This window comes from Chiloscyllium punctatum, chromosome 11, assembly GCF_047496795.1.
Source record: "Chiloscyllium punctatum isolate Juve2018m chromosome 11, sChiPun1.3, whole genome shotgun sequence".
Classification (NCBI taxonomy): Eukaryota; Metazoa; Chordata; class Chondrichthyes; order Orectolobiformes; family Hemiscylliidae; genus Chiloscyllium; species Chiloscyllium punctatum.
In genome coordinates this window covers 112,100,463-112,128,160 of record NC_092749.1, presented here as the reverse complement: position 1 = coordinate 112,128,160, position 27,698 = coordinate 112,100,463, and the positions used below count along the sequence as shown (strand labels likewise).

Below are 27,698 nucleotides of genomic sequence, written 5' to 3'. Positions count from 1 at the left end.
CTGCAGGCATAAATAACATGAGAATTCCCAAGCATTGTCATTCTAGCTGAGAATAGCAGTGTAACTATGTGTACCAGTGCAGTTGCAGATTGGATGTGCCTTGTACATACATTGTTTGCAATACGTACCCAAGTGAAACTTTCGATGCAATTCAAGATTGCATTTTTACTGTGGTTCAATGAATGTCTGGTACTTTAATAGCATCAAAGAACTGAAGCAGGTTCTGAGTGGAAATTTGTGTAATTATTCTGCATTTGTTAGGCCATGATAATTGCTGTCTGTTTTCTTCCTGTACTATTTGATAGCTGCGTAACTGGGAAAAGAACCTTCGTGAACGTGCAAGTGAAGGCAACGTTGAGAAACACTGCAGCAATGCCAGAAATGAAATTAAAAATTATAAAGAATTGGTTTCCAAAACAGGCAAGTTCTGTAACACTGGATTTTATTTTCCATGGAGGAATAACTCACAATTTATCAAAGTAACGATTTTCCTTTGGAAGAACAAATAATTTTAACAAATAATGTTAAATGTCAAATAATATGACTGTTTCCCAATGCCATCGTTTTAGTAGACCAGTGAAATTGACACTGCAAATTCCCACTTCCTTGTAGATACATAATGCCCTTTGACAATTAAGTTACATTCTGGAACTGACTGCAAAACTGATAAAGAGGAGCTGTTGTGATGGGGAATATCCTTCCAACCATTATCTGTCTGTCTAATTTTTAAAAATACCCTTTTAATTTGAAAACATGGGAAATTAAATATTTTTCTTCAGGAAAAGAAATGTCTCATAAAGTTATTTTTCAAATGTGTACAACATAGGCAAAGTAGTATTTATTGACCATTCCTCGTTTGCCCAAAGCCAATAGAAATCAATCACTTCCTGTGCTAATGGAGTTAGTTGCAGGTCAGACCTGATAGGACAGCAGGTTCCCTTCCATAATGGACAATGTAGTGAACAAGTTGGGTCCTTACAGAAATTCATTTTTATTTTTCTGATGCCAATCCAAATTTACTACATTCATTGAATTCAGTTATACAATGTGACATGGCAGGATTTGCATTAATTTTAGGTTAGGTCTTGACTTTCTGCAGTAGTATGAAAGGATCATAGTGAACCATTGTCCACTGATTTCATTTCCAGCTTTTCAAGCATTTGAAGATCAAGTCAAAATTAGTATTCATTGCACCATTTTCTGAATGGGCAAAAAGGAACAAAAATGCAGAATGAAATGTTCCACACACAGTCTGCAGCCATTGTAAAGGTGTCTTGCCAGCCATCCCTATTGGCTGCCCAAAACAGGTGTGGGGTCCTTGGCTGTTAGTTAAGGGTCTAAACTCTTCGTAATGATCTTCCTGAAGAAAGATGGCAGGTGCCATTCATTCAACACAAATGCCAAGTAATGACCATTTCCAACAGAGAGAAATTAACATTCAATGAAATTGTTACCATTGGACTGTGGGGAATGAACAGGCAATTAGGACTAATTGGATAGACAATGGACTGAATAGTCACCTTCTCTGCAGTATTGTTCTATGATTCTTGAAGAAGGTTGGCCAGTGAAAAGACTATTGAGATTGTATCCTTTGCAGCCTTGGATATGTTGAGAGGGTGGATTCTCCTCTCTGACCTATCACCATCATCCCACCTTCATCTACCTATCACTTTCCCAGCTACCTTCCCCCAGCCCCACCCCCTTCCCATTTATCTCTCAGCCCCCTTGGCCCACAAGCCTCATTCCTGATGAAGGGCTTGTGCCCATATCGTTGATGCTCCTGCTCCTGCTCCTGCTCCTCCAGCACCCCACTCTTCGACTCTGTATATTGCATAGTTCACGTATCTTATGTGATTGTACCTACTTTTGTTGAATGACGCGCTATTTGCAAATTTTATGGTTAGAAATGTTTTGTTGCTTTTCTTTATATATTTTGATTATTTTCTAATATTTGATTAGTGCCTTTCTATGAAGAAGGAAAATCACCTCTGGATGCCTTACATAAGGCAGCGGTGGACTATGCCTTGGCTATAAAATTGAAACCAAAGGACCCAGAGCTGCATTTCCACCTAGGTGTGGTGTTAGAGGAACATTACTATGCGGCTGTGATATATGGTGTGGTGAAAAAGGTAAGATAACAGTAGCAGGCTAAACCCTATAGATCTGAAAAGGAAGCACACTTGTCAAAGTATTAAAATTTCTGTTACCAAATATGAGCAATAATGCTTCCATTCTTTTTTGATACCTTAATATTTTCCAAGATGGTGATGTTTTCTGAAGGAAATGATGAGAATTGAATTGTTTTAATTAAGAAGTTTCTTGAAAGCTTTGGATCTTCATTTGAGAAAGATGTTTGTTACAGGGCTCCTCTTGAGTGAGCACACAGGCAGAGATTTTTATCTGCTTACTGTGTTGTCTAAACTGGAAAATGAGTACGGTAGGTGGTCAGTTTTCTCATCTGGAATATCTCCTGTACACTTTATGCTTGAGTCATGCATGACTTTATTTGAATGGACTTCAAAATAGTTTGGTTGGTGCTTGTAGAATAATGGGATTAGCGTCAGAAGCACCCATGATGATGATGTCAAAGTTACATGATTAAATAGAGTGAGCAGGAAGAGAGTAGCTCTGCTGTACAGAGTGAAGAGAATGTGAGTAAAGATCAAGACAGAAATAGAGTTTTTGTAAATCGTTCCACAAGATCTTTGAGTCCTTATTCTGTCCTCCTATACAACCTAAACCATCAGTTTACAAAAGATTGAAGATTTCACCACTATTTTTATTTCTTGTCCTTAACAATTCTGAACATACTGGATAAATAAGTTATCTTTTTTACAAAAACAGAAATAACTGAAAAAATGCAGCATCTGTGGATAGAAATCCAAGTTAATGTTTGAGGGATATGAGCCAAGTGCTTGCAAATGGGACTAGATTAGGTTAGGATATCTGGTTAGCATGAACGAGTTGAACTGAAAGGTCTGTTTCTGTGCGCTCTATCTCTATGATTCTATGACCATTGTTCGAAACATTAATTTCATTCCACACATACTGCCAGACTAGGTGAGCTTTTCCAGGGATTTCTGATTTTGTTGCTGATTTCCAGGATCTGCAATTCTTCCAATTATCTTGTTTAAATTTTCTTACCTAAGATGAATCACAATTGGGTCTTAGTTGCACTGATATACACCACTGAAGTAATGCAGTTTATCTCACCAGTCATTGCAACAATGCTTTGTCCTTTTAACTGTTATTTATGTGGATAAATTATGTATAATTTCCAAAACATTTTATCTGCTAACATTCTAAGGGTTGAATCTCATTTATGTTAATAAAACATGTTTTGGCAGTAATCTTTGTGAACATTTCCCTTTGTGTTCAGGATTGTTACAATTTAAACCACCTTGGAGAATTGGTCTATTAATTTTTAACATTAGGATGATTTTAATCTGCCCTCAGATTGAAGAACAGGGTGCAGAAAAGCTCTCTGCAGCTGAGACCTCTGGTAGAAATGATGAAATTGCAGTCATTTGTAGACTTCATGGCTTCAAAGCAGAATGCACACTACAGCAACAACTGAAGGCATTGGACATGGAATACCACCAATTAAAGGAACAGGGACAGGCTGCCAAATCTGATTATGTACAGTCACTCTACAGCTGGAAAGCTCAGCAAGCAGGGAAGGTATGAATCTAGAAATTACTGTTAATATTGTATGTTCAAAAAATACCAAACAGATTGAGACAAATTGAACTTCATTTGCCTGCATGATATCTCAGGGAAGTTTATACACTGGCCATCCCAGTACTTCTTGACTTGTGAGCCACTTCTGATCACATCATCCTTTTCCAGTGGGCTTTGTCCAGACTGTACTTGTCCGGTTGCTTTCTCATAGTTCAGTCACAGTGAGAGAATCACATGCTATAGCTTCTCTGCATTCTCTCACACAATTACACCAGAAACCATGATTCTGAGATGGTGATCTTTGAGAACCTGTTATATGTCCCAGACGAGAGTTCAGTCCTTTGCATTGAACTCAGTTGGGTGGATTGAATTGGGCAATAATGCTGATTATGTTACACAGTCTGCATAAATCATCAGCATGAATAAGTGAAAATTTGCCTTGATGGATTCATAAGCATGTATGTAATATAATACAAAATTTGGAAGCCATGAAATACAAAACATGTAACATGAAAAACACTGATCCAGTACCAAAAAATAGTTTATTTCTGTGATCCACTTCTGCATAAATCCTTACGTATGTAATTTAATGGCAAGAGCTTTGATCACATAACTGATGCTCTATATTATTTATTTTTATTGACTGGCTACATAATATAGGATGGTAAATTGAAACCAGTGGTCTCCGATGAGCATAAGTACATCGAATGGTCTCTGCTGAAATACTTAGATGCCCTGTCTCTTCAACCTCAGAGTTGGAAATACAATTTTCATGTTGGTCGGTTGTACCTGTTCCAAAAAAAGAACAATGATGCACTGAAACATTTGCAGGTGGCACTAGCACAGAAACCAACAGAACCTTCCATCAGGTGAGCAGCTAAAACCACAAACTTTGCTCACACCACCTTGGTAAGGATTATTGCTGAAAAACAACACGTTTGTCAAAACATTTTGCATTCTTCAGGAAAATTCACAGGAAATACTAATGTGATGGGAAAATCAACATTTTATGGTGTATGAGAAGAGAGTGTTGATTGGTTGGTAAGTCAACTCTGACATGGCTTCAAAGCAGAATGCACACTACACCACGGACATTCATTCATTAGATGACAGTTGACAGTAAATGCCAAGCTTTGTTTAAATTTAAACCAGTTAAATTGGCTATGAGTCCAGTCATTTCCCTGAGAAATTAACCAGAGAATGGTTAAGTTTTTTTTTAGTTGAAACGGGTACAATATTATTATTTTCTGACTGCAAATAACAGGACCCAGTGTATTAGTAGACACAACTTCCAGTGCACACAAATATATCACACTGCAAGCCCAAATGACATTCATAAATTGGTTGTCAGCCTGATTCTTAGCACACTCAGAATTATTTAGCCAATGACCAATCACAAATGCACAACTAAAGTTAGATACTGTGTTTTGAGTTTCACAAGCACAGGCTGATTGGTATGGTTAGTAGCTTGCTGAATGTGCAAACCAAATGGATATGCTGTTTGGTACGATCTCCCAGTCTTTGAGATGTATGACCTACTCACTGGACAATTGAGTTTGTATAGCACATCATTCATTTCTGTGATTAGTTGAATGTCTTTTTGGCTTGACAGCAATGTCCTGTCAGTGATAAACACCACTCATGTTGATATTGCATTGTAGCAGCATGAAACATGGCAACAGCTCCACCAATCACCATCCACTTGTCAACCAATCAGCATTTTTCATATTGTGGTTCTCCTTTTACACTGGTACTCTTAGGAATTATCTTGATGATTGTAAGACGAAAAGGTCCAACAAAATGTGTTTTTTTTTCCGCAATACTGAAGTTGTATACAAGGACAAGTGTCTTGATTTTCTTTACAATTAATGAAAAAATCTTGCATCGTATTTTTAAGTTTTTATAGACTTTCACTGTGTTCTGCACTACTTATTTCAAATTATATAATTATTAAAATGATTGATCAATAATTCCACTAAACAAAGCTAAGGTTATAATCTAAGATGGTTGCTCATAAAATCAGTAAGAAATCCAGGAGAAAGTTCAGAGTGCTTAGTACGTGGAACTCACTACTGTAGGAAACAGTTGATGTGAATTGTACAGATACGTTTAGGTAGAAGCGAGATAAACACGAGAGGAAGTAAAGAATGAAAGTATTTACTTATAGGGTAGAATGAAGGTTTCTCTGGGCTATAAAACACCAGTATAAACCAGTGAGGTCAAATCATCTGCTTGAGTGCCATAAATACTTTGTAATTCTGCATAACAATACATTTTCTGACAAAGCTCGAAATGTCGATTCTCCTGCTCATTGGATGTTGCCTGACTGGCTGTGTTTTTCCAGCACCACACTCTTCATCTCTGATCTCCAACATCTACAATCCTCACCTTCTCCTGTAACAGTCCATTTGCAAGGACAAAGGTGGGAAGATCTATTCCCAGATATATCTTAATTATGTGCCGACAAGTGTACAGTGATGAATTTATCATCTTGAGTTTTACTTTGCTGTCTTAAGTACATTGAGTTCCACTATTTCTGAACTAATTTGCCATATTCCTGTGAAGCACAATATACTTATGTGCTCTAACTTAGTGTAGTTTCTGCCCTGGAAATACACATCACTGGTTTAAAAATAGACAAGATGTTTTACAATATTTTAAAGGGAAAGAAATTTATCTTCATTCTGTTAATTATATATGTCAGTCTCTTACACAAACCTAAGCATACTTCAGTTTTGACTAGGCCATCTCACTGTTTATGGTGATTAGGATACAAAATGGCCATGTCATAGAATCATACAGCACAGAAATAGACTTTTCAGTCCAACTCATCCATGCCAACCAGTCATCCCAACCAACCCCTCTGAACACTTCCTATTCATATATCCGTCCAGATTCCTTATAAATGTTATAATTACACCCAGCTCTGCCACTTCCTTTGGCAGCTCGTTATGTGCACGCACCATACTCTGCGCGAAAAGAAGTATCCCTCAGCTCCATTTTAAAACTTTCCCCTCTCACCTTAAACCTATGCCCTTTAGTTTTGGACACCCCACCCCTGGAAAAGACCTTGGCTATTCACTCAATCCATGCCCATAATAACCACTCAGCCTCCAACACTCCGAGGGAAGAAAGCTCCAGCCTCCCCCTATAACCCAAACCCTCCAGTACTGGCAACATCCTTGTAATTCCTTCCTGCACCCTTTCAAGTTTAACATCTTTCCTACAGAAGGGCAACCAGAATTACACACAGTATTTTAAAAGTAGCCTCACCAAAGTCCTGTACAGCCATAACATAATGTTCCAACTTCTATACTTAATGTTCTGATTAATGAAGGCAAGATGTATGACCTATTCACTCAGCAATTAAATTTGTATAGCACATTAGTCATTTCTGTGATTAGCAGAATACCTGTTTGGCTTGACAGCAGAGTCCTGTCAATGACAATATGCAGTATTCCTGCAGCATTTGCCTGGACCTGAGCTCCGGTATTTGCTCCTAATACACCACTGCTTTTCTACCTCATTTTCCTCCCTTTAAACAATTCTTAAAGCATTAAACTTTTGATCATCTTCTCGAATATTGCCTGTTCTGGCTTGGTGTCCGACTTAATTCTATAAGCTTCTGTGAAATGCCTTGGGAGGCTTCATTATGTTAAAGGATCTACAGTATATAGATAAAGGATATTGATGTTCATAGGTCCAAATCTCTCACAGACTAATCCTGTCCTTGGATTGTTTCTGTAAGGAAAGGCAATTTTGATGTTTTATTAGGCTGGCTCACATTCAATACCAAATTGGTCATAGCCATCTGTTAACTATTTCTAATATTGATGTTGGGCAGCACCTTTCCTTTCATTAAGAAGATCGATAAGAATCTACTGTGCAGGGTAGAAAAAGCCTTTTGAAGAGCAAGCTATATTGTGCAAGAGGATGTAGCTTTATAACTAACAATGCCCAAGTCAGGCAACAGGTTTGCAGGAGCTATATAGTCACAGGATAGTGAATTTCTGGCTAAATCAATTGAGACTAAAACAAGAACGAAATGCTGTGAATGTTGGATATCTGTAAAGAAAACAAATGCTGGAGAACGTCAACAGATCTGGCAGCATCAGCGGTGAAAGGAAGTGTTAATGTTTCAATTACACTCCTCCTCCTATCTCAGCTGAGACTGAGAAAACCTACTATTATAAAAAAAAAGGTTTTGATAAAAATGTGTTGGGATGATTTTTCAGATACAATTTGACATGTTCAACTGATTCATGTCCATATGATATGATAGTTCTCTCATGTTGGGGCGAGGGTCAGGAGATTTGCAGTTGTGGTGAAACAAGACCAAGGTGCTGATGTGACAAGCATGGCTGCTTTTAAAGGAAAGCAAATCTACACACTTGAGGGAGAAAGGAGCAGAAGGATAATTTGATGGGGTTAGTTGTGAAAAGGTAATGGGGGCTATTGTAGAACATAAATATTAAGGGCCTAGTGGGCCATCCAAATATTATGGAATACTTTTAACATAACATCATGATGCATGAATATCCTAAAATATTGAATGATTCTTTTTGCAAATTGAAATGTGTGCAGGGCACTTCCTTCAAGTATTAAATGGATGCCACCTCCAATATGGTTGTTCTGTGTGGGAAGCAGTCTTGATTTCTCATTTTATGTTTTCTTGTGTTATTAAATGGCCTGCTGTTGGTGTAAGGAGGAGATTTTACCTCTCTTTCCACTCAGCAGAAACTAAGCAATTGAATACTTACCCTGGTCATGAGATCACAAAAAGTAGGAGAAAGTTTTGGCCTATTAAGGCAGCTACACCATTCAAAAAGATCATCATCGAAAGTTGGTCTCCAATTTTGCTTGTTCTATCATCTATGTCATAGAATCCCTACAATGTGGAAATAGGTTCTTTGGCCCAATAAGTCCACAACAACCCTCCGAAGAGTAACCCACCAAAACCCATTCTCCTACCTCAATATTCTACATTTACCCCTGATTAATGCACCTGACCTATACAACCCTGAACCCTTAGCATGACCAATCCATCTAGCCTGCACATCTTTGGATTGTGGGAGGAAACCGGAGCACCCAGTGGAAACCCACGCAGGCACAGGAGAATATGCAAACTCCACACAGACGGTCGACCGAGGCTGAATTGAACCCGGGTACCTGGTGCTGTGAGGCAGCAGTTCTAACCACTGAGTCACCGTGCCGCCTAATGTCATTAATATAAAGCATAAATAGCTGAGACCCAAGCACTGATCACTGCAGCACTCCACTATATAGTAGTGAGCTTCATTTCCTGTGCTGTTCTACTGATCCCTGATTGAATGGTCTTGAGGTGCTGACAAGTGTCAGGCTGATACATCATTTGGACCAAAGGAACAATGCTAGTAGACATGGGAAAGTGACCCAGAAGCCTTTAACTGTGACCAGAGACCAAATACCTTGTGTCCAAAACCTGTGTCTGTAAATGTGATTTGCACACTCCCACCTGAATAATAACTAAATTAGGGAAATGGCGGGGCAGTGATAATGTTATTGGAGTTAGACTGTAATCCAGACACCTAAGCCAATGCTCTGGGGACGTGAATTCAAATCACATCATGACACCAGGAGAAATTTCAATTCAGTTAATGGGGGCATAATTTTAGAATGATTGGAAGAAGGTTTAGGGGTGATATCAGAGGTAGGTTCTTTACACAGATTGGTAGGTGCGGGGAATGCACTGTCAGCAGCGGTAATAGAACCAGATACATTAGGGACATTTAAGCGACTCTTGGATAGACACATAGATGATAGTAAAATGAAGGATATGTAGGTTAGTTTGATCTTGGAGTAGGATAAAAGGTTGCCAAAACATTGAGGTCGGAAGGGCCTCTATTGTGCTGTACTTTTCTATATTCTTAATTCCAATTTGGAATTGATAGCTAGTCATCAGTGTCTGGTTGTCTGGTTCACTAATGTCTATTAGGGAAGAAATTTGCTGTCCTTACCTAGTTTTGCTTACATGTTACTCCAGACCCACAACAACATGGTTGACTCTTACCTGTCCTGTTATATGACCCAGCCTGCCTTTCAATTCAAGGGCAATTAGGAATGGGCAACAAATGTTGGCCTAGCTAATGACACTCACCCTACAAGAGAATGAAGATTAATAGAATTTCTTGGTGATATTTTCCCCAACAGGTTAGCCTATATAAATTTAAAGTATTAATTAACAATTGAGGATTTGTGCAACCTTAGATATATGCATTGTGATAATCTATCCTGATATTTTAGTTGAACAAATGGGACGTAAATGTACATATTGCTTATTTATCCTCAGATTTTATGCTGGCTTGCTTGTGCTAGATCAGGATGATGGCCTGGGTCCTCAAACACGCTATGCCATTCAATACCTCCAACAGGGCTTAGAACAATTACTAACTGACCTTCAAACTCCAAGTGACAACTCAGCAAAGTAAGTTTTTATTGTCCACAATAATACACTAGATACATGTTTGGAGATATAACACATTTCTGAATTAAATTCCAAAATTTTGAAACTGAGACTAAACACTCTTCATATAGATAAGGCCATCAGGGTCGTTGAATCTGGGCAAGTAGATTTTTTTTCACAAATCCCTGGAGCCAACCTCATTTTGCAGAGCTTGAGGTGATTAGTCCAATGCTGGGTGTATTGAGGGGACACTGTTTGGTAATGTACAGCATTATTTATGTTTCTCTATTAGTGCATAAAGGGTTTCTCCACATAGATGGAGTTCAGGTACAGGTCTGCTTTGAATTGATTGAATTGTAGAATAGCCTTGAGGGTATGAATGGCCTCTTAGTGTTTCATCGTTCCAGATGGGAAATTCAATACCAGCTTCAGGAACAAACATTCCTAGTACTTCTAGATTGAGTGTGAAGCTCCCTCCATTCTCCCAGCAATTTTGTTTACTCCTAATCTCAAGGGAATGCACATACTGCACCAGTATGACATTTTCTCTGAGTCATAGAGCTGTACAGCATGGAAACAGACCCTTTGATCCAATTTGTCCATGCCAACCAGATATTCGAAATCAATCTAATCTCATTTGCCAGCATTTGGCCCATGTCCCTCTAAACACTTCCTATTCACATACCCATCCAGATGACTTTTAAATGTAATTGCACAGCCTCCATCACTTCCTCTGGCAGCTCATTCCATTCACACACCACCCTCTAAGTGAAAAGGTTACCCCTGAGATCCTTTTTATTTCTTTCCACTCTCACCTTAACACTATGCCAAAAAAAATGATGTTGTCTATTCACTGTATCCATGCGCCTCATGATTTTATAAACCTCTATAATGTCACCCCTCAGCTTCCAATGCTCCAGGGAAAATAACCCCAGCCTATTCAGCCTCTCCCTATAGCTCAAACCCTCAACCTTGGCAACATCCTTGTCGATCTGTTCTGAACCCTTTCAGGTTTCACAACATCTTTCCAATAGTAAGGAAACCAGAACTGCACACACTATTCCAAAAGTGGCTTAACCAATGTCCTGTACAGCAACAGCATGACCTCCCAACTCCTGTATTCAATACTCTGACCAATAAAGGAAAGCATACCAAATGCCGCCTTCACTATCCAGCCAACTTGGGACTCCACTTTCAAGGAGCTATGAACCTGCACTCCAAGGTCTCTGTTCAGCAACACTCCCCAGGACCTTACCATTAAGAGTACAAATCCTGCCCTGATTTACCTTTCCAAAATGAAGCACCTCATATTTAGCTAAATTAAACTCCATCCACCACTCCTTAGCGCATTGGCACATCTTATCAAGGTCTTAGAGTCATAGAGATGTACAGCACGGAAACAGACCCTTCGGTCCAACTCATCCATGCCAACCACATATCCCAACATTATCTAGTCCAATTTGCCAGCACTTTTCCCATATCCGTCCAAACCCTTCCTATTCATGTATCCATCCAGATGCCTTTTAAATGTTGTATTTGTATCAGCCTCCACCACTTCCTCTGCCAGCTCGTTCCATACACACACCACCCTCTGTGAAAATGTAGCCCGTTAGATCCCTTTTAAATCTTACCCTTCTCACCCTAAACCTATGCCCTCTGGACTCCCCACCCCAGGGAAAAGACTTTGTCAATTTATCCTGTCCATACCCCTCGTGATTTTATAAACCTCTATAAGGTCACCCCTCAGCCTGTGACACTCCAGCCTATTCAGCCTCTCCTTATAGCTCAAATCCTCCAACCCTGGCAACATCCTTGTACATCTTTTAACCCTTTCAAGTTTCACAACATCCTTCCTATAGGAAGGAGACCAGAATTGTACGCAATATTTCAAAAGCTGCCTAACCACTGTCCTGTACAGCCACAACATGACCTCTCAACTCCTGTACTCAACACTCTGACCAATAGAGGAGAGCATACCTTGTTGTACTCTGAGGTAATCTTCCTTTACCAGTAATTCTTTTGGCCTTTCTTGTATGATATTGATTTAATAGTCGGTCATTTAATGTGAATGTTTATGCTTTTCTCCATTCCATGGAGAATTTAGTTGAACATCGCAACCAAGCAGAGAGAATAAGCTAAAATGATATACACCCTCTGACCCTGAAATTGGGTGAATGACATAAGCCATTTTGGGGGAAGTTTCAAATTGGTCCACACCATGTGCTTTAAATGCTACTCAACAGGCACTCGATACATTACAAATTAAATCACTAGAGACATAGAATCAAATAATATAGAAAAGGCCCTTTGGTCCATCAGGTCTGCACTGTCAAAACTACACTCAATCCATATTAGATTCATAATGGGAATAGTGGGGGCAGAATCTTTATAGGGGTCTGAATGATGAGGGCTTTGGAAAGAAATTTGGTAGAATCTTGAGTCCTTCAGTGAGGTTTTCCTTGACATCAGGAGTAACTGATTATTATTTTTCAATAGAGTTCCAGACATCAAACAAGATTCTTGCTAGGGATTGGCAAGATGTCTGTTAAAGAAGAATTATTGCTTGTTAATACTCTTCTATTATTTGCAAATCCAGCCTCATTAATATGCAGGTTCATTTGCTACCACCTGCCACAAGGGAACTAGATGCTGAAAACTCCTGTCACGAAAGTGAGAATGCATACCTCGTGACTCCAGCTTGCTGTTTGCTCCTCTGGGGTCCCACCTTTGACACACGCCACAGTGCCTCAGAACTGCCTACACCCCAGTTTCACAGCTATTGACATCTAATACGTAATAGCCTCATTATATTATCATGGCACATCTTGGATCCATTTGCAGCACTTTGTTTTTAACTTCAGGGTGCTCTGGCACCTATCATTGCAACATCTTTACAAGGATACTTTGCATGCAGGGACATGGACTGAAGTTGTGGGGTGGTCCAGGCTACACCTCAGGTCTGTTTGTCAATCTCTTAGCACTCACTCACATTGAGTCTACCTGTATGCTCACATACTTTTTCTAGCCTTGTCTTGCCTTTTATGGTTTGACTTCTCAGCCAGAGCTACCATGCTCACAGTATTGTTATATTCTCTTGCCTTTTAATGTAGATACAAAGCCAAGTGTTAGCAGTCTTCAGTCAAATCAAAAGATACTCTTCAGTCAGGTGGTCCTGACACAGAAAATCAAACACATTGCCCCATGCAGCCACACCAAATGTCTGTGAAAAGCAATTGATGTAGAGACACATTGACTTCTGGTTCCAGAACCACCTGCTGTGCAGGAACCTGGGAGGTCCACAGAGCAAAAGGTGAAATTAGAGGTAATGTAGGTCCAGGGCAACCTCTAAAGTCAGACCAGGAACTTGGACTTAGTCAGTCAGTTGCTCAGGACAATCCGAATCCGGTTCCTCTCATGAGGGACAAGGACACAAATGTTTGATAGCTGTCACCAATTTTGGGACACTCTGTCCTATTGTAGGCAGTCTTCTCCTGTAATGAGGGAAAGGGAGGTATTAAGAGAAATGAAGGTAGGATTCTCAGCTGTCCATACTGGTGAAGCTGGGAGAAAGGTGGTGAGATGTTTCGAGGGAGTGAGTAGGAGGGGCAAAGGCCATTGCATGAGTTAATAGGGTGGGGATGAAACTGAGGCAAGATTTGCTTGTGATAGTGAGTGTGTTAGCCACCTTCCATGAGGGTGCACAGTCTATGAAAGCAGAGATTAATATGGTGGCACTTTAACCTGATGGAGTGGACAAAGTTGTTCATCTTGTTCCTACTCTGCTGAGCATTCCTACATACAACTGAGACTGCATTGACTCTGGTGGTAATGTCAGACAAGGCTGACAGAGCTCTAGAGAGTGATAGTATGAATCCAGTGGACCAAATGATCTCCTCTATGCAGCATCAACTGGGTAGCAATCATTATAGTAACGTTTGAGCTGTGATCTGGAAGCGGGGTGACCAAAAAGCAAGGGGGTGAGGTGTGCATGTGTGCATCCATGCATCGTATGGAGAGCTTCCCAGCAAGGTACTGCTCTCAAAGCAATAGCACCTCCTCTGTAACACGCACCCACTTACCATCATTCCAGAATGGCCTCCATGATGCTGCTGTGAACTGGGTACAGTCTCAGCTGTGACCACCATTCCTGCAAGCTACTTTCAAGGTATAGGCATCTTGTCACCAACTAACCAACAAGTCAGGCTACCCAGAATTGGCCAAGGCAGGGTTGCCGCAAAGGTGTGCCAACTCATAAGCAGGACCAGCAGCATCATGTAAACTTCTATGTTATGACTCTAATGTTGCCCTGTTTACCCATGTTAACCATTATCTCTCTGTTTATTTCAGTGGATTAGCAGATTAAGTTTATTCTGATGTTTTGAATAGTTTGTAAGTAAATTTTTATCCATTTTTCCCGTCTAGTCATGAACTCTCATTTCTTCGGGCTTTAGATACATTTTCTCTTCAGAACATTCAGTTGATCAAAGGGATATACAGGCTAGGAACATTTCTCTTCAACCCACCAGCAGGATTACCTGAAAGAACAATGTCTCCCGAACAAGTTCTTCACTTGTAAGTGTTAAATGTTGTTTTAATGAACTTCAGAAACAATAAATTGCATTTATGTAGCATTTTTAATGCAATAAACCATCAAAACTTGATAAAAATGCCCAGAGTTAAAGTTAAGCCCTGGGTGTCTGTTTTGAAAAGCCAAACAACCTATAGGAAATCAAGGAAAAGCTGTATGGATGATGATGTCTTTTGATTGAGCCAAATGTGGACAAATGTCTCCTTGACTGCAGTCTTCGCAGAGAATCAAAACCTAGCTGAGGGGTCGAAAGGACAATGTGTTGCATCTATGGGAAAGCCAAATGAACACAAGCGAGAAAGGACAGAAAGATTATGCTGGTAGGGTTAAATAAAGAGGGATGGGAGGAGGTTTCAATTGATTATAAACACCAACATGGACCACTAGGATATAGCTCGGTCTTAGAAACAATTTCCAGGTTCCTTAAGAAACAATAAAAAACTAATTTATTGAAAGTGAAAATTACTTAAACAAAGATGTCGAGATTATTAACACAAGATTTAAAACATGCAAATATATACAAACAGACAAAAACACACCCTCAAAGTCTTGGTAAAAATATAAAGACTAGAGTATAACATCTTAATTTGTGTTCTTTGTAAATGCAACTTTTCCCTTGCTGCTGCCAGCCTCCACTGGTTTACAAAGTACTGTTTTCCAAAAAGTCTAAGGTGTGGATAAATGTCTAGTCAATAATATCCTAAATTAGTTTTTCAGAAATCACATCTATATGACAATTGCTTGCTGGTTGTTTAATAAATTCATTTAATATTTTAAATTTGAAGCAATGAAACAGTGATCCTTTATCGCTGTTTAAGATCGGAATGGTCTTTAAATGCATTGCATAAATGCTAAAAATAATTTGCAGACTGCTTACAATTCGTTATTTCAAGCATGTTGCTGAGGAATACTTGCATTTTAAAAGTTGGGATAGACACTTTCAAAGAATTAGGAATTGAAACTTATTCATGAGAGTGACCTAAGATGCAAGCTGGAAAATAATTTATTGTTAGAAGGATAGAAGACTCTTAAAAATAATCATTACCGTAACCACAATGTAGTTTCATCACTGTCATTTTAATGAATGGTTTCAAGGATTTATCATTCAATAAAAGATCGATATATTTGAGATCTAATACAGCATCAAAAATTCACAAACCACAATAGGTATTGAATTATACATTCTTTTGTTTTCTCTTACTCTATCTCACCTGAAAGCAATAGCTGATGTTGGGTTACATTTACTAAATTGCAGTTCCATGAACAATTAAATTAGGAGTAAGAGCAGGCCACTCAACCCCACGAACGACTGCCACCATTCATAAAGATCATGGCTGATCTGATTGTTCCATGTATCTGCCTGCTCCTTTCACCCGTTGCTTATCAAAAATCTATCTACCACTACCTCAAATGTATTCAATGACTCTACTTTCACCTTCTTTTGTGAAAGACCTTTCCAAAGACCCAGGATTATTTATGAGGAAAGGTTTCTCCTTATGTCTGTCTTAAATGACTAATACTTAGTTTTAAACAGTGGTTCCAACTTCTCCGAAAGCTAGTGCTTCCAATTAAACCTGTTGGGCTATAACCTGGTGCTGTGTGATTTTTAACTTTGTAATTCCTGATGAAGGGCTTTTGCCTGAAACATTGATTCTCCTGTTCCTCGGATGCTGCCTGACCTGCTTTTCCAGCACCACACTCTCTATTCTAATCTCCAGTATCTGCAGTGCTCATTTTTGTCAAATTTATTTGCCTGTCTATCGTCATGTCTTCAGCAAATTTAGCAACCGTATATTAGTTCCTTCATCCAAGACATTTCTATGAATTGAATGAAACAGCATTGATCGCTGTGGCACACCACCCACTAGATCTTGCCAAACAGAAAAATACCCATCGATGCCTTGTCTGAAATTCTTGTCAGCTAACCATTATTATGTTAATGCCTGCACGATGATCATCTATTTTCCACAATAACTTGTGATGTGGGACGTTATCAAATGCCTTTTGGAAATCTAAGTATAGCATATCTACCTTTTTATCCACAACATGTGTTACTTCTCCAAAGATGTCCAATAAAATGGCTAAACTTGATTTCCCCTGCCAATTACCTTTTTTTTTCTAAGTGCCCAGCTATGACATCTTTAATAATAGCTTCTAACATTTTCCCTATAATAGATGCTAATCTAATTGTCCTGTAGTTTCCTGCTTTCTGTCTCCCTCTTGTTTTGAATAAAGGAATTACAGTCTCTTATTTTTTTCTCTAATGAAACTGTCCCTGAGTCTAGGGAATTCTTGAGAATGCATCAAATATCTCACTACCCATTATTTTTAAGATCCTATGATAAAATCCATCAGGATCCAGGATTGTAAGCCTTCAGGCCGAGTGATAGTAAATTTCATGAATCATAGAGTCATAGAAGTGTACAGCATGGAAACAGACCCTTCGGTCCAACTCGTCCATGTCGACCAGATATCCCAACCCAATCTAGTCCCACCTGCCAGCACCCGGCCCATAGCCCTCCAAACCCTTCCTATTCATATACCCATCCAAATGCCTCTTAAATGTTGCAATTGTACCAACCTCCAATACTTGCTCTGGCAGCTCATTCCATACACGTACCACCTTCTGCGTGAAAAAGTTGTCCCTTAGGTCTCTTTTATACCTTTCTCCTCTCCTTAAACCTATGCCCTCTAGTTCTGGACTCCCCGACCCAGGGAAGAGACTTTGTCTATTTATCCTATCCATGCCCCTCATGATGTTGTAAACCTCTATAAGGTCATCCCTCAGCCTCCGCTCCAGGGAAAACAGCCCCAGCCTGTTCAACCTCTCCCCATAGCTCAAATCCTCCAATCCTGGCAACATCCTTAAGTCTTTTCTGAACCCTTTCAAGTTTCACAACACCCTTCCGATAGGAAGGAAACCAGCATTGCATGCAATATTCCAACACTGGCCTAACCAATGTCCTGTACAGCCGCAACATGGCCTCCCAACTCCTGTACTCAATATTCTGACCAAGAAAGGAAAGCATACCAAACGCCGCCTTCACTATCCTATCTACCTGCGATTCCACTTTCAAGGAGTTATGAGCCTGCGCTCCAAGTCTTTGTTCAGCAACACTCACTAGGACCTTACCATTAAGTGTATAAGTCCTGCTAAGATTTGCTTTCCCAAAATGTTACGGTTGGAGGGGTGGGGTCTGAGGGCAGAGGTGCAGGATGTAGACGAGATGCGTTGGAGGGCAACTGTAACAAGGACAGAACGCCCCTGGTGCTCACCTTCCACCCTACCAACCTTCACATAAACCAAATCATCCGCCGACATTTCCGTCACCTCCAAACAGACCCCACCACCAGGGATATATTACCCTCCCTACCCCTTTCCGCCTTCCGCGAAGACCGTTCACTCTGTGACTACCTGGTCAGGTCCATGCCCCCCTACAACCCACCCTCCAATCCTGGCACTTTCCCCTGCCACTGCAGGAACTGTAAAACCTGCGCCCACACCTCCTCCCTCACCTCTATCCAAGGCCCTAAAGGAGCCTTCCACATCCATCAAAGTTTTACTTGCACATCCACTAATATCATTTATTGTATCCGTTGCTCCTGATCCGGCCCGTGGCCCAACATTTCAACTCCCCCTCCCACTCTGCCGAGGACATGGAGGTCCTGGGCCTCCTTCACCGCCGCTCCCTCACCACCAGACGCCTGGAGGAAGAACACCTTATCTTCCGCCTCGGAACAATTCAACCCCAGGGCATCAATGTGGACTTCAACAGTTTCCTCATTTCCCCTTCCCCCACCTCACCCTAGTTCTAAACTTCCAGCTCAGCACTGTCCCCATGACTTGTCCGGACTTGTCCTACCTGCCTATCTCCTTTTCCACCTATCCACTCCACCCTCTCCTCCTTGACCTATCACCTTCATCTCCTCCCCCACTCACCCATTGTACTCTATGCTACTTTCTCCCCACCCCCACCCTCCTCTAGCTTATCTCTCCACGCTTCAGGCTCACTGCCTTTATTCCTGATGAAGGGCTTTTGCCCGAAACGTCGATTTCGCTGCTCCTTGGATGCTGCCTGAACTGCTGTGCTCTTCCAGCACCACTAATCCAGTTCCTCATATCCCCTCCTTGCCCTCCTAAATTCCCTCTTAAGTATACTCCTACTGTCTTTATACTCTTATAAGGATTCATTTGATCTATCCTGTCTGTACCTGACATATGCTTCCTCCTTTTTCTTAAGTAAACCCTCAATTTCTTTAGTCATCCAGCATTCCTTATACCTATCAGCCTTTCCTTTCACCCTGACAGGAATGTGTTCCTGCCTACTTTCCATTTCCTCATTTCCAGTGAATTCTGAAATATTGCTTGTACCCTCTCTAGTGAAGACTGACACAAAATGAACTGCAGACGTTCCTCACCATTTCCACCAAAAGTCTTTCTTCAGCTGTGAGTGTTGGAGATTTGTTGAACAATGGAAAATATGAATACTGAGCCCAACAGTCGCCTCAGTCAGTTCTAGCAGTCCCATTGCCGACAAAGCTTCATTGATCAGGAGCAGAAGCCTTCTCATACTGAAACGAACTTCAGCACTCACATTGCTAACAGTCTGGAAGTTGGGTGGCTCCGAACAGGGGTCATACTCATAACCTTTGAGGCATTGGAGTTCAATCTTTGGGTTGAGATGTTAAGTCACAGCCCCATTTGGACTCCTTGCTGGTGTTGAAACGATCCCATGCCAATACCATTCCCTATACCCAAATCGACAGTAATCTCTCAGTTAACATTCCCAAACACATTTTCTAAATTATATTGATACTTGTCGAGTCCTACTGAGAATAAATTGCCTGATGCATTTCTTATAATGTGATAGTTATTATACCAATAAGTAACTGGCTGTAATGTACTTGGGAACATCCACAGGTCATGAAAGACACTATAGACATGCAAGTTTTTATATGACTCAGTACTTGAAAGGGGTAAATTTGTCTCTCCCCTTCTCCTCAAGACTAATTTGTTAGATATGATTAACACTCTATTTTAAGTCTTTACTGAATATTTCATCTGCAATTATTTTTCTGTATTGATGTCAGTGCTGTCGATTTAACTTCCCGAAGCCTGTGCAAATATCCGTACCGTGGAATTTTAAGTCAGGAATTGGAACTGCTACTGCTTGAGGCTCATTTTACCCTTTTAGAATTACTTGCCCATCAGACATTGGTAAATGAGGATTTGGTTTCTAAAAGATGCCAGGCTTTGTCTGCACTGATAAAAAATACCAACCTTCAAACCAATGCAGAGCTCCAAGAGATGCAACGAACGGTATGAAACCCAGAATTACTGTTATTCAGTGTTGGATATTGACAATCAAATATTGATTAAGTGGCACTCCAATTAATTAATCTTTCTATTGTACTCAGCTGTTCATTTGTGATTTCATCATTAATGCTTTATGTTTTAGAGATGTAAAAGTAATAACAAAGACATTATTTTCCTGCTACTGTACCTTTCTGCTTACATAAATAATTTAATTTGTTAATCTTGATCTATTCCTACATTGTAGACGCATTGTCATTCTCAATATAACTAAGATTTAATAATTTCTGTTTTCAAAAGAGACTCTAAATGGACACTCTTAAGATTATCTTGTATGCATCCATTATAGATTTCCCTTCAAAAATCTGTTGTTTCTGTTTTCAACCTATCCCCATTCATCTCTCTCTGAACTGAACTGAACAGGCAATCTACTTCCTGTCCCCGTCAATAATATTCAGTGACAGTGCAGAATGGCCTCTATAGTGTGACTTCTGTTCAATTTTCTCAACTACTTGCAAAGAACTGAAGATACTATTATCAACTTTTCCTTGACAACCACATTCCCTGAGATCTGGAACTGGCTTTGTGAGGAAGGCAAATTTATATTGCATTATTCCATTGTTCGGCATTTGTGATATTTGATTGAAATATTGCTTTCTAAAGCTGTTACCCATCCGATGTTTCCATTCTGGTGTGATGCTTAGTTGTAATGATTATTTTACTAGCAATTTCCTATTGTTGAAAGTCAGTTTCCTCAACTAACATTATAATATTGTGAACCTGACCCGTCTGTTATACGAGTGAATGAGTTTCCACTAAAGACTGAAGTTGCTTCTTGAAGTGTCCACCTTTGAGACCCAGGTGTGAAATCAATTATCAAGGAAACAATAGCAACACATTTGGAAAATCATTATCTAACCAAGCTGAGTTGATATGGCACCATGAAAGGGAAATTGTGTCTGACTAATGTATAGAGTCATAGAGTCATAGAGATGTACAGCATGAAAACAGACCCTTCGGTACAACCCGTCCATGCCGACCAGATATCCCAACCCAATCTAGTCCCACCTGCAAGCACCCGGCCCATATCCCTCCAAACCTTTCCTATTCATATACCCATCCACATGCCTCTTAAATGTTGCAATTGTACCAGCCTCCACCACATCCTCTGGCAGCTCATTCCATACACGTACCACCCTCTGCGTGAAAAAGTTGCCCCTTAGGTCTCTTTTATCTTTCCCCTCTCACCCTAAACCTATGCCCTCTAGTTCTGAACTCCCCAACCCCAGGGAAAAGACTTTGTCTATTTATCCTATTCATGCCCCTCATGATTTTGTAAACCTCTATGAGGTCACCCTTCGACGCTTAATTTATTTGAGTTTTTTTGAAGATGTCCCACCCAGAGTAGGTAGAGGGGAACCAGTGTGTGTGTTGTATTTGGACTTCAAGAGGGCATTTGACAAGGGACCTCACAAGAGGTTAATTCATAAGACCCTATGGTGTTCGGGGTAGTATAATGGTATGGATAGAAAATTAGCTAAGGGGCAGGAAGCAGTGAGTGGTCATAAGGGGTTCTTTTTCAGGTTGACAGCCAGTAACCAGTGGGATTCCACAGGGATCAGTGTTGAGATTGCAAATGTTAGCAAAACATGTGAATGGCCTGGAGGAAGCAAACGTATATACAGCAGCCACGGCAAACAAAAGCTGCATGATTCAATAAAACACTTTTCAGGACGTGACCATATAATGGTTGTTACCTCAAAAATTAGAAACAATAGCATCATGGTCTCATTGGAGTTTCGAAGAATGAAAGGTAATTTCAGTAAATCTTATTAGATTCTTAAGGGGCTTGACAGGGTAAATGCTGAGAGGATGTTCCCCCTCATGGGAGAGTCTAGGACCAGAGGGTATAGCCTCAATAAAGGGAAGCCAATTTCATACTGAGATGAGGAGGAATTTCTTCTTTCAGGGAGTTGAATCTTTGGAATTCCTTACCACAGAGAGCTGTGGGTGGGGGCAGAGTCACTCTGTATATTTAAGACTGGGATGCATTCTTGCTCAGGAGAGAAATCAAGGGTTGTGGGGAAAAGGCAGGAAGTGATCCTGAGGAATATTGGATCAGTCATGATCCTAGTGAATGGCACAACAGACTCGAGGGGCCAAGCAGCTGCCTATTTCTTGTGGTCTTAAATAGTTACATCAGCCTCACCACTCAGCTGTTTTTTAAGTTTGTGATGTTGCTGGCATTTTTCCTCAATGACAAATCAATCCCTCTTTTCATAGGTGTGCCAATTAAGAGTTGAAACAACACCATGCAATGGTAATGCTCTGTATATGCTTGGCTTGGCATTCATGGCTGAATATGACAGTGAGCCCACAAAAGATAAAAAAGTTCTCCTTGAAGATGCCTGCCTTTGTTTTCGAGCCAGCATCACCCTGGAGAACAAACCAGTCGTTGGAACACCACCAGTGGAACTGACTAGTAAGTGAACTGGTTCTGCACACCCATCTGTTTTTAAATAATGGGAAAAACATACACTGTGAGCCCAGTGAAGTAAGAAAGCAGGAACCAGAACTTATACCTCTAAAAGTAAGTGCATGGGTTTCCCTTAAAAATGCATTTATGGGGGGATCCAAGATGGTGGTGACCTAGGAGGAGCGCATTGCAGAGCTCCACACTGCAGGACGAACTTCGAAGATTTCCAACCCGGACCATTGCATTATCCTGGGACTCTGGCCTTTCCAGAGTCCCAGGAGACTGTTAAAAATTAACTTACCTGTGTTTTTTGCCGTCCAGAGATGCCAAAGAAGGGAGGAGGAGTGTCCGAGGCGGCCCATGGCTCAGCCTGCAGGATCCTCGGACTCTATTTCCTACCAGGCCCTGGTGAAGGAGCTCACAAAATCTCTCCATGTTGGGGAAGCAGATAGAGATTGGGACTAGCTTCTCCTCTATCATGCTGCAGAAGCATAAACAGCAGCTGGGAGACCTGGGAAAAAAGGGCGGATGAGTTAGAACACAGGGTCACAGTGGTGGAAGCTGATGCCAGTTCCTCCAAGGATAGGATCCAAGCCCTGGAGAGGCAGGTCCGTAGTTTGCTTGACCAAGTGGATGACGTTGAGAACAGGGGCAGGAGAAGAAATATTAGGATTGTCGGTCTGCCAGAGGGTAAGGAAGGTGAGTGGCTGGTGGAACTTATTGAGGACTGGTTGCCGAAATTCCTTAACTTGGAGGCTGGCATGAGAGGCTTGAAGATTGGGAGGGTTCACCGGGTCACGGTGTGGAGGTCAGGTCTGGGTCAACATCCTCATCCTCTCCTGGTGCAGTTTAATCACTTTTTAGAGATAAGGAGAGAATCGTGGAAGCTTCTAGAATCCAGGGGAAGGATCCGAAGGAACTTGTTTACGAGGGCTCTAAGATCATGTTCTTCCAGAACCACTCAGCGGCGGTGATCCAGAAACAAAACTCCTATGACGGTGTCAAGAGAAGACTGAGGGATCTTGGGATCCAGTACTCTGTGAGGTATCTGGCGGTGCTTTGGATCACCTTAGATGGATCCGTACATCTCGTTGACACGTCTTAGACATGTTGTCTTTTTTTTGATAAAACAAAGCAAGTCAGATTGGATCTTTCTTTTCCTATGTTTGGCGGCAGTTGAGATGTGTACTTTCAATTTCTAAGTAAAGTTATACCAAAGGATGGTTGGGGTATTTACCCCTTTTTTCTTTAAATTTTTTTTTTTCTTTATACATATTGCTATTCCATGGTGTATTTTACTTCCTTTTCTGCTTGTGTTTGTGGTACAGCTCTAGCTAGGAGGAGGGAAAATGGTTGGGATGATTAGATGCCTAATTACGGGCAGTTTGCGATGAGTAGTTGCCCCCTTTGGGCAGGAGGTGAGTTCCCCTACTCAGCGCTGTTGGTGCTTTGTGTTGGTCTGTTCTTTGGTTCTTATTGTGTATAATCTTTGGTAGTTTTGTAAGTTTGTCAACTGGAGTGGTTTTAGTTTGTTGTTTTTATTTTTGATGGATTATGTGACACTAAGGCTCAGCGATTTGTGGTTCAAGTTCCTCCTCGCTGGAATTTAAATGTTACAGCAGAAGGCGTTTTTTTCCGATCCGCACAGATGTCACACCAGAATTGATTTATTTTTCTGACCTCTGGGCTTGGTGGCATCTTGTACGATTAGTAATATTACCATCTCCAATCACGCTCCAGTGTAAGGACGCTATAGTGGGCCTGAGGCATTGTCAAATGGATCCCTTTATCCTTAAGAATAATAGGCTTGTGGAGTATTTCTCGAGGGAATTTCAGGCGTTCCGAGATATTAACTCAGGCTTGGTTAGTAGCCTGTCCGTCCTTTGGGAAACTGCCAAAGTCTATGCCAGGGGGTTAGTTATTTCCTACTCTGCCTGTAGGAAGTGGCAGAAGGGCGAGCAGCAACATCTCCTCGAAGCACGGTTGAAGGCAGCTGAGTAGGCTTACTTTGACAGGCCCTCGTTGGTCAAGCTACAGAGGATTACGGCACTGCAGTCTGCATTGAATTCTGTGCTCATGCAAACAGCAAGAAGGAGCTTATTTTTGCAAGACAGAGGTTATATGAGCATGGTGACAGACCAGGCAAGTACCTAGCGTATCTCGCCAGGAAAAGGAGCACCCCTCAAGCCATTACGGCAATTAGGGAAGGGTCTGGGAACCTAACATGTAATTCCAAAAAGATTAATGTGGCATTCCAGAGATTTTACTCTGAATTATACCAATCTGATGATTGTGAGGAGGGATGGGCCAAAATGGAATCCTTTTATAAGGATCTGGAGCTCCCGGGCGTGACCTCTGACAAGAGTCCTTTCTCAATGCCCCCTTATCAGAGCAAGAGGTGCAGGAGGCTGTGAAGCAGCTTCAGAGTGGGAAGGCGCCTGGTCCTGATGGACCTCCCAGCGAATTCTAAAAGGAATTTATAAACATATTATCAGGCCCGATGCTCAATATGTTTAATGACTATACAGCCGTGATTATATCCTGCATCTGTAAGAGAAGTCAATATTTTGCTTATAACTTAAAAAAGGGAAGGTCCCGGAGGACTGTGCTTCGTACAGACCCATCTCTCTCTCAAATGTGGACTTTGAGGATTTTAAAGACTCTTGTATTAAGGCTGGAGACTGTGTTACTTCCTATTATTAAAGAGGACCAGACAGCCTTCATAAAGGACTGCAGATCCTCCAATAATGTAATTCAAGTATGTCAACAGTCAATACAGGGATTGGTGATTTCTCTAGATGCAGAGAAGGCCTTTTTCTTTGTATTGTTTTGAATTGTATTGTTTTGTTTTGTTGGAATACTTTTTAAAAATCTATTTTTTTCAATAAAAATATATTCTTTAAAAAAGCGCATTTATTATTTTAAGGCAGCTCGTTTACTCCCCTCAAGGTTCCTAAGAAGCAATGAAGTAAATGAATGATTCATTTGTTTTTTTGATGGGGTCATTTGAAGGATAATTAATGGCAAAGTTACCAAGAGAACTCCTCTCCATTCCTTCCATTAGTAACACAGCATCTGTTAAGGAAATCTGAATGAGATATGCCTCATTTTAAAGTTTTACCCAAGAATGAACTCCAGCAATGGATGCAGCACCCTTTGGTATTGTACTCAAGCAGCAACCTATGCATACTATAGACTTTCTACATAAATCTGAGTTGTTGTGTCACCATAGTCTTACCAGACCATAGGGGCTGCTCTCATTAGAGAGAAGTGACTGGTGGTGATTTAACCTGAGGGCCACCAGACATCAGCCAAGGGACGAGGCTGAGAAGGAGCATCCCTCATGGTGGCCTCAAACCAGTGAGGGGAATTGAACCCATGCTGTCCACGTCACACTGCTCTCTAAACCAATGATCCAGCCAACTGAGCTAAACCAATTCCCATAAATCTGCCTATGGGAGCTCAAATACATAACTTCCAGTCATACTACCTATGCAAATTGTCTGTGTTGGGGTTGAAAAATGCTGAATAACTTTAGCATTAAATAGCTCTTCATTACCTACTCTGCATACTCCACAACGACACCTCCAATTATTTAAAGTCGCTATACTGAAAGTAGCGGGGGAGATGGGGGCACTGTTAACTCAGTTCTGTAGACCGGGTATTGTGAATCTGGTTAAAGCCATCAATTCAGGTTCACTTCCTGATCTGGCAAAGGCACATATGGGACTTGCCTCTGTGCCCTGCCACTGAAAATGGATGGCAATGACACAAAACTGACAGGAACAACCAACTCACTGTTCTCTCTCCCATTGCAAGGAGTGCAAAACCTGCACCCACACGTCCTCCCTCACCTCCATCCAAGGCCCCAAAGGATCCTTCCACATCCAGCAGAGATTGACCTGTACTTACACCCACATCATCTACTGTATCTGTTGTTGTGGTCTCCTTCACATTGAGGAGACAGGACGCTAACTTATGGATTGTTTCAGAGAACATCTCTGGGACACCCGCACTAACCAACCCCACCACCCTGTGGCTGAACACTTTAACTCCCCCTCCCACTCTGCCAAGGACATGCAGATCCTGAACTTCCTCCATCGCAAAACCCTTACCACCCGACACCTGGAGGAAGAATGCCTCATCTTCTGCCTTGGGAGTCTCCAACCACATGGGATCAATGTGGATTTCACCATTCCCCAACCCCACCCCCACCACTTGATCCCACTCCCAACCTTCCAACTTGGCACCACCCTCTTGAACTGTCCCACCTGTCCATTTTCCTTCCCACCTATCTGCTCCACCCTCCTCTCTGATCTATCACCTCCCCCACCTTCATCTAGCTATCGCATTCCCAGCTGCCTTCCCACCCCCCACCCCCCCCAAGCCCACCCTCTTCCCATTTATCTCTCAGCCCTCTTTGCTCACAAGCCTCATTCCTGAAGAAGGGCATATGCCTGAAATATCGATTCTCCTGCTTCTTAGGTGCTGCCTGACAGGCTGTGCTTTTCCAGCACCACACTCTTCAACTCAGAATAAGGGGCAGGCCATTTAAGACAGGTGAGGAATTTCTTCATTCATTAGGTGGTGAATCTTTGGAATTCTGTTCTCCAGAGGATGGTGTAGGCTCAATCATTAACTGTGTTCAAGACGGAAACTGATAGGTTTGTGCACGTTGAGGTATGGTACAGGATAACTGTATTGAAGTAAAAGACCAGCCATGATTTCATTGAGGCTTAAGGGGCCAACTGGCCACCTCCCATTTTTTTATGTTCTTAAACTTATAAATTAATGCATAGATCTTTGTGTTCTACAGTTTCTCTGATTGAAAAGAATGAGAAGCCTAGGAAATGATGGATTGCCTGTCGAGTAGTGTTGTCACTTTCATAGATCTGGGTATTTTTATTTCTCTCTTATTTCAGATCAGAAATGGTGGCGGGATTGGAAAATGGACGAGTCCCTCAAAGCTCAGCAGCAGCACCAGCAACAGCAGCAGCAGCAGCAGCAGCAGCAACAGGCACTGAAAGGTGCAGCATCAGCAGCTCCTGCTCCTCCAAAAGGTGGGGCAGCTAGGGGCAGGGCCACTGCCACAAAAGGACCTGCAGCAGCCTCTCCTCAAAAAGCTGCCAACGCACCCCGTGGTGCAGCTGCAGCTGCGAGAGGGGGCAGGTAACTAATTTCTGTATCATTTGATCTA

The 27,698-nt window shown here is 41.3% G+C and overlaps 1 protein-coding gene across 1 annotated transcript in view; it reads left to right on the top strand.

Moving 5' to 3' along the window:
• Positions 1–27,698, top strand: part of LOC140483342 (uncharacterized) — a 66,591-nt gene that overhangs the window by 27,660 nt on the left and 11,233 nt on the right. Inside the window, exons 8-16 of the mRNA XM_072581541.1 lie at positions 306–420; positions 1,960–2,129; positions 3,457–3,681; positions 4,342–4,550; positions 10,010–10,144; positions 14,546–14,695; positions 19,803–20,031; positions 22,309–22,507; positions 27,424–27,670. Coding sequence (XP_072437642.1) covers positions 306–420; positions 1,960–2,129; positions 3,457–3,681; positions 4,342–4,550; positions 10,010–10,144; positions 14,546–14,695; positions 19,803–20,031; positions 22,309–22,507; positions 27,424–27,670 — 1,679 coding nt within the window. The remainder of the gene's footprint in view (positions 1–305; positions 421–1,959; positions 2,130–3,456; positions 3,682–4,341; positions 4,551–10,009; positions 10,145–14,545; positions 14,696–19,802; positions 20,032–22,308; positions 22,508–27,423; positions 27,671–27,698) is intronic.